The sequence below is a fragment of the Myzus persicae genome, unplaced genomic scaffold (genome assembly GCF_001856785.1).
Source record: "Myzus persicae strain clone G006 unplaced genomic scaffold, MPER_G0061.0, whole genome shotgun sequence".
NCBI classification, from domain to species: domain Eukaryota; kingdom Metazoa; phylum Arthropoda; class Insecta; order Hemiptera; family Aphididae; genus Myzus; species Myzus persicae.
This window is the reverse complement of record NW_019101823.1, coordinates 337,512-345,899: the sequence shown is the minus strand read 5'-3', so window position 1 is coordinate 345,899 and position 8,388 is coordinate 337,512. Positions and strand designations below refer to the sequence as shown.

At 29.4% G+C, this 8,388-nt stretch overlaps 1 protein-coding gene across 2 annotated transcripts; it reads right to left on the bottom strand.

Annotated features, from left to right (window-relative positions):
• Window positions 1-1,658: 1,658 nt before the first annotated feature.
• On the bottom strand, window positions 1,659-2,827 carry LOC111030535. 2 transcript variants are annotated; one of them, XM_022310072.1, is made up of 3 exons: window positions 2,555-2,827; window positions 2,229-2,491; window positions 1,659-2,090 (listed from the first exon to the last, which is right to left on the bottom strand). In XM_022310072.1, the coding sequence occupies exons 1-3, from the start codon at window positions 2,745-2,747 to the stop codon at window positions 1,707-1,709; spliced, it is 840 nt and encodes a 279-aa protein (XP_022165764.1). In that variant the 5' UTR covers window positions 2,748-2,827; the 3' UTR covers window positions 1,659-1,706. The 2 variants fall into 2 exon arrangements, with proteins under 2 accessions (XP_022165764.1, XP_022165765.1); XM_022310073.1 differs by having other exon boundaries at window positions 2,582-2,827.
• Window positions 2,828-8,388: the final 5,561 nt, after the last annotated feature.

Genomic DNA, 8,388 nt, shown 5'->3' with positions numbered 1-8,388 from the left:
GGGCGCCAGCCAACCGTTTCCTCAACCTTGTCGGGGCCCGCTGGAAATATTATTTGTAATTTATTCATTCACCGTATCGCTATTATTATAATAATAATATCAAGTGTTGTGATATTATAATTTATCCTCATATGCCCGCTATAAGTGTTCGATGTCACTTTTTTTTTGTTTGTTCATGTCACACGACTTTCGTCGGCAGGAATTAGGTATGTAGTATATATATGTACATTTTAAAGGATACTGCAAAAACAAAATTATAAACAACAAACTATTTTGTCTACTACTACATCATAATATAACATTTAGTTGAAATATTCTCATTTAATATTTACTTATTGAGTGCTGTTGTGCTAATATATTTGTAGAAATTTAAAATGATTTTCTACTTCATAGCTGATGTTTTATGTGAACATATTTTATGTCGACTAAATAACTTATACTACAATACTGTCAATACTGCTCAACTCTACAATATTAATGTTTAACGCAGTAGCCAGTAGGCGAGTAAAATAGGTACACTATAATTAATTATTGATGTTTTCTACTTTCGTCTATTATTATTTAGACAAAACTTCAATCCATTGTTCTGATAATATTATTTAATCAAAAAGTCCAAAAAAATATATCAACGAGAGTTTTTTTTTTTAGATATTTTAGTTAAAATTTGAACGAAATTTGATACTTAAAAAAAAAGAAAAACGATTTTAGTTATTTGTTTCATTTAAAAATATTACTCGTGGGTATTTGAAATTTTAAAGATAATATATTATTCTATTTTATACAAACAATGGTATTTCAAAATGTAATGTTTTTGACAAAAATAAATTAAAGCTACTGTATGGGTGCACCTACATCATAGGCGTGGGCAGATTCAGGAGATATAATAAGCTCATAGACATTGATATAAAATATCAACAAAATCCTACTGGAGGCCCTAGGTTAGTAATCTTACATTTGAATGTAGTAACATTATAAGGTAAATTCACTCTAATATCAAAACTAACAACATACTATTGAAACTGGTGAACAAAAAAATGCGGGTGTGTAAGACGGAGACAACATATGCAATAAGTGCGACGTCCTCTTAAAAAACTTGGAAAATGTATTTAAACATGAGGTTTCTCAAATTTGAATATACTTATACCTTTTACAGTTCAAAAATATCAGAAGTACATACTATAGTTTGCAAAAACATTTTTTAAATTTTAATTTGAAAATATTAACAAAATTCTTCATATCATAAAAATTTGATAAATATTTTTATGATAAGAATTGATAAATTGCTTAACATCTTTATAGCTGAAGATTAAACATTAGATACGGAAACGAGATTCCTTATAGTTTGTACTTATGTCTATAGCAATTTAAAAGTATCATAAATACATAAACACAATTTTACTGTATAGACATTTGCCGTTTTAATTTTTACAAAATTGAATATTCAACCAACAAATAATGGTTTTATTTTTGATATTGCAATTTAAAAAATAATAAATCGTTAGATAACTTTTAGCAATTGTCAATTTTATCATTTTTCATACACAATGAAAATTTCTAAAAGTTTAGTTTTTTTTAATCAATTTATAGGTTATACCCATAGGCGTAGGGTGATCAAATATATCGGGGGGGCTGCAAAAATAATAATACTTAATAAGAAAAAAAAAAACACTAAACTAAATGAAAATAAGACATTTATTTGTTTTCAACTATAATTCCAAGCGTCTATTAGTTTTTGAATAGATATTTAATATATCATTAGAATCAATATTATTTGAAATATCTCTTTCAATATTTAGTATTGCCAGTGAGGAAAAACGGTCTTGAGTCATAGTTGACCGTATATATGTATTGATACGTCTCATTGTCGAAAATGACCTCTCACATGATGCTGAAGAAATTGGTAAGGTCAGAGCTAAATTTAAAAGTTTATATACATTAGGAAAAGTTGAAATAGTTATATTTTTTTTGAATAAGTTTATTTGATTTTTTTGTTCAGGTCCCAGTTCAGTTTTATTATTATAGTTTTGAATACAGTTTTTGGCAACCATCATTTCAGCTTGAAGTGAATTCAAATCAACTTTCAGTAAATCCTATATTAATTAGAACACATTATTAATACAACTTTAAGTAATAAGACAGTTAGTTAGTACTTTCATGCTTCAGTTATGGGTTACATTAGTTTTTTAAGTTTTCACTTAAGTTGATTTATTTATTTAAATTTAACATACCTTATATTGTTGAATAAAAAATGAACTTTTTTCATAGTCCAGATTGAAAAAGTGATCAATAGAAATTGCCAAATTCAAACTCTCCGCAGAAAATCTTGTCTTCAGATTATTTACAACCTCGTCTATTATTGGATAGTAAGCATGTACTTTCCAGTAATCAATTAAATTAGTTTCATTATTAGAGTCCTCGTGTTCAGCTGCAGTTTTTGTAGTTACAACAAAATTTTTCAGAAATTCAGGCTCTGTTCTTTTCCGTTTAGATACTATTAATAATGAAAATATGATATATTTTATAATCAATTAATAACCTTACTAAAATTAAACACCTAAATCCAAGGTATTGTGAACAATACCAAGCTGTAAATTTTGTAAATGTTCCTTTAAATCAGGTAGAGATGGTAAGATTGGTGAAGGGTCATCCACTGATTCATCATCTTCCATACTGTTTGTACTGTTTGTAGAAGTCGTGGGTCCTGTTTTTTTAGGTATATTAAATATACCGAACACTTTTTTAGCCATATTTAAAATATTTTTAAAATTTTTAAAACGCTTGAGCCAAACTGCAAACGGCAAGTCATCCTAGATTAGGTTATAACTTATAATGCGACAATGCGATTTGCGACGGTTTTAGTGTGTGATAATACAATTTGGAGGGAAATTAATAACGTGATGTTGTATACGAAACGGCTGGTTGATAACCACTTGATAACAATAAACTCACAAAATATTATGTTAAGTATTATCGCCGATAAATAATTACAAGAGTGATCATTTTAGTATTATCATTCATTCATTCCGCATTCGTCACAAGTTCAATATAATAAGCACAATAATTTATATTTAACTATTTTAACTCAACGAAATAATCAAAAATAATACAAATAATTCTGGGGGGGCTAATATTCGCACTGGGGGGGCTAAGTCCCCACAAGCCCCCCCCCCTAGATACGCCTATGGTTATACCACCAACCTATACATTTTTTCTGCAGTTCTATGGTACACGGTATTAACTTATAAGTCATAATACTTATAAGTTAACGTTAAACTAAATGTGATGTTTTTTTAAAACAATTAGTTCAACTCTTCAACTTACCCTTCGTTGTATGAATATATTTTTTTGTATGTATAAGTACATATTTAATTGTTTTGATTCACAAAAGAGTGTTGTTTATTTAAATAGTTACATCTATATATTTTAGTATATATTTTAACTTCAATTAGTTCTATCAAATATTTTGTCTGATACGTTAATAAATATTATAATATATTATTTATATTATAGTTATATGAAAAAAAAATATATTTTGTTATTTACAATGAAATAAAAAACAATTTGTGGGTATAAACATTCGGATTGTATTTTAGACGTTATTTCGGGGATCAAATTTCATAGCTGTAATTTTGATTTCACATTAAGTATAAAAGATGATAATCTTAATAGTTTTTAGCATTTATTACGTTTGCATTAATCTTGTGTTTCTGCGGTGTATAGAGCACTGCAGACGTAGGTATATACGGCACATACCTATACGCGTTTCCTACAGATTATTGTATTGGGTATCAAATGATCAAACAACGGTGATTAATCGTCAGTAAATAAATAATACGAAGTATAATAAGTATACGGTACACCTATAATATGCATAATTTATCGGCTAAAATTTGTCGTCTGGATTTCTCGCACGCGCTACGTCTACCATTAAAACTTTCCGATACAACGTTACGTGCATGAATTCCAAAATGTTAAACAAATTTTTTTACTTAAACTTGTGCGTTTCGTATACTCAATATTGTTCCCAGTTGTATACCAGGTATGTTGTAGCGGAGTCTGGTATCGAAGGCGCAAATCAGCTATGGGCATGTATTTAAATTTCATTGACCATTTATGCCCACCTGTAAAATGAGGTGCACAGACCGATTGAGCGATTCACATAATCACATATTCACGTGTACACAATATTCAACATTATTTATTAATATGTGAATCTGTCATCTGATACGTCCGTACGTCTGTTCTACTATAATATGTCCAACTATTACGATTCGAGGAAAGAAGAAGAAGACTCGACAGTCGCGTTGGAATATTATTATAATATACAATAAAAACTTGTTTTTCTCGCCATAATAATATAATATTTTAACGGTAAGACTTCAGCGAAATTTCCGGTTTCAAACATCCGGGCTGTGAACGTCGAATTTGAGCGTCTACGAGCGTTAGACGTATATGTGCGCATATAGAACCGATGCCGTTTCATATATCATTCGTGTGTGATGCGTAAAATAATTTTACATATCGTATCTGCAGTGTAAGTTTAGTCGAGTGATATGCTATAAATTAGGAATAATTTGCATAAACATTGATGGATAATATCATCAAATATAATATTATAATTGTTTTCGATGTTTAACCCCGATGGAATAATTCCGAAACTCTATAGTCTATACCTATATGTTATCGGAATGTTCAATCGCATAGATTATGTTGTATTTATTTTGAAATCGTTTGATTCGATGATACTCACATGAAGGCTTTTCGATATACCTATTTTTGTCATCATTTTATGGTTTTTAATTTTTGACATAGGTACCTCGTTTATTTAGATTGATTAGCAAGGAATTAATGAATGTATCTATTACATTAGTAAAACTATAATGATGCTCCAATTCTAAGTAAAGAAGTTAACAAACATATATGTATAATGTATATACACATTATCCATATTGTACGTATTTTGTTATGTGATTATTCAATTGATAAGTTGTATAAGTCTACTCACTACTCATGAATTACACAATCATGATTTTTTATACCACTATACTTAACTGAATTCAAAATATATGATAATATATTAGTATAATTTAAAATTGCAGATGATGATTCGTTGTTTTTTTAAATTTACAAGTACAAAATACAAATATCGGAGATGTCTGTTTGTTTTTTTGATTATTGGTATTTTGAAATTGAAAATCTAAAAATGATAATTGTGTTTATGTTAAATATAAGTATTTAGGGTACTTTTTTAATTTTTAATTTTTTATGTATGTATCATACTGCATTTACTGTCGTGAAAATACCAAGACATTTCTTTATAATTTATTTATTCGTGACATGGGTTATGGTATTTAGTTCATGAAGAATATTATTATAGTAGGTATATGTTATTTTTAAACGCAGTTCTAGCAACAATTATAATAATATGTAATTTGTAATAGAAGTTCCTAAACCGGCTATGTACGTAACGACCAATAAGTAATGATGAATTAACTTAGTAAAAGATCAATAGTATTTAAAAATTCATACATTTTTTAAAAATATACCAACCATTTTGTAAATCATGTCACTCGACGAGGTGTAAATTAATAAATTCATAACATATTATATCTTATTACAGTCGAGGGTAATTTGTATTTAAATTAATTCTATAATATATTATTTTATTCTAACTTTATTCTGTATATTATGCACAAGTACCTATACTGAATCATAAGCCTGTGGTTTTCTTTTTTATAATTTCATAATATTTTATCCAATTTATTATTTTGTCAATATTCCTTGTTTTCAATAACAGTTCAATAACTCAAGTGGTCTTAATTGAACTACAGTTTCCCGCACTCTTTTAAATCATTACTTGTCACGTTGCAGTGGACCGAGAAAAGCTAAATGGGTCGAGGATTGGGTACGTCGAAGATAAAAACGATTTTATAACCACTATACTATGGTATTATGTACAAATGATTATTTATTTAGCAGCAAACGGCTGCTGAAATGTTTAATCGCTAAGATGGAATATCTCTTATTTCGCACGATCTCCTCGATAAACCGCGTACAAACCGAATGTATACATTATTAGCTATGACGGAAATCTAGTGTCAAAGCGCGGAGTAGAGCAACTCATTCTCATTCCCATAATATCCTTTATAATAATTAAATTTTGAATTTATTATTGTTTTATTAAGTATTACGTTTCAACTGTCGGTCGCGGTGATCGTCTACTGCCTAACAAATTGACGTAACGCACACACGCAGTGTTTTACAAACTCATAAAAGCTGTTAATAATTTAGAATAGTTTCTAGTTTCTACAGTTTAAAGTTTTATTGCAAAAAATACCTCTGTTCAACCATAGTATTTCTAAAATCAATTATTAAACATAACCGCGATTGCCAATTGAGACGCACTAAGTTGAGTGTCTCGGGGGCGTTTGTCTTATATTCATCAACTTTTTCTCTAATTAATATATATGTTTTTGAAAATGTTTACTATGTATACTTATTTGTTTTAATTTAAAATTTTTTTTTTTTATTGCTAAACATCAAATAATAAAGTAGTATGATGGGATGAGCAAGTGATGGACAATCCCCTCCCCCCACAGTCGCACATGGCTACCAAATATATTAATGCTTAACAATATTTTAAATTGGGGTTAAAATTTAAAAATATACTTGATTCTCTCCTCCACCCTTATGAAACTTCTAGCTACGCCCTTGTGTATTGCACATTGTATATTATACTTACTAAACCATAGGATACTAAATATTGTTTATTTTTTAAAAAGTTATTACTTTGTTTTATCAGTTTGAAGCTATAGTATTTGTACTTTCCTATAAATACAAATTGTTCTAAAAATTAAAATTTTTAATTATTATTTTTATATATAACACAATATAAATAGTGACCAATAATTTGAATTGTATCTAAAATTAAATTAAATCACCTACTAAGATGTAAATGTTTTAAAAATCAAACTGAACTAATTGTTCTTTATTTATAATAATTTAAAGTTATGAATGCGAGATTTTACTATAAAAGTGGATGAGCAGCATTTTTTAATATTACTTTTATAATTAGAGATAAACGTACTCCATATAAATATTTGTGCACAATATTGTTTTACAATAATTATGAGCTTAATCTAAAAACTTAATTACAGTAAAAATGTGACAATTGTTGATTTATTTTAAAATTTTTTAAACTCCTTATTGAAAATAGAAAATATTTAAATTTTGCTTTTACGAAGTCAATTTATATCGAGATTCTTTGGTTTTAAATAACCTATTTAATAAATATCTAACATAAAATTATACCTTATTTGCGTGTCGTGTGCATCATAATATAGTGGGAATACCTAGTTATAACTCCTGCTCCGCTTAAAAATTTAGATCGGTGATAAAATTGGTGCGTATTGCGTATTACTATAATATTTTTATTCCTGTACGTACCTACGCCACGGAAACGGGAATTTATAATTATTATTAACTAATTAGCAAGCGTTTCGGTAGTTGCGATGTGTCAAATCGGCGTGGGAGACGCCCCGCACACAAACAGTGTATATTACACATGTATTATTAAGTATAATATAAAATATAGGTACATATTATCATTACTATTATAAAAACAACCAAATAACGTAATATAATTTACACGTCTCTATTGCGCCGTTTGCAATTATATCTCAGTACACGACGTTTGTCACACACACACACACACACATATTATAATAATATATTATTATGATCGAGAACCAGAGACTGAGAGAGAGAGAGAGAGAGAGAGAGTGAGCAAAAGCGACTCGACCGTCGGCGTAACTCGCGTGCGAACGAAACGCAACCGCGCGATGATGATGATGACGATGATCGTGCAGGTGTTTTATATTATTATTGTTGCCATCGTCGTCGGCAGGTAACAACGTGTGGCACATATATGATATGTGTGTAGGTACTCCATCAGGTGGACGTGTGCAACGCCTCGAAGTCGAAAAATCTTTATCCGCACCAATATCATCGTACAGGTGGGTGAGGTGGTATATGATAATATTATTATCGTGTACAATGATAACTGCACGCCGCTCGTCGGCGGAGGAGGTCGTCGTGCGATCGCTGCAGAAGAGGGCACCTTATTACCTATATCACGAGGGAACCGGATCGACACGCTACAATAATGACGATAGTATATTATGTCCAAGGGGAAAGAGAGGCTGCCGCGAAGAAGTCGTGAACGATTTGAGAAACACAATTTTTAGGTCTTTTCGGGCTGGCTGCTATTTTTCTTTTATCATTTCTCCGCGGGCACCTCATGCGACTCACACGCATATATACCTACACATATACACCTATGTACACGGTTTTATATACACGCGTTTATAATATATATATATATATATT

What these genes read in the sequence shown, in the direction of transcription:
- LOC111030535 (XM_022310072.1), bottom strand. Translation starts at nt 2,747, where the DNA reads ATGGCTAAAAAAGTGTTCGGTATATTTAATATACCTAAAAAAACAGGA. An exon ending in TCACAATACCTTGGATTTAG is followed by an intron (nt 2,492 to 2,554) that starts GTGTTTAATTTT and finishes CATTATTAATAG; the next exon opens with TATCTAAACGGAAAAGAACA. An exon ending in TTTTTATTCAACAATATAAG is followed by an intron (nt 2,091 to 2,228) that starts GTATGTTAAATT and finishes TAATTAATATAG; the next exon opens with GATTTACTGAAAGTTGATTT.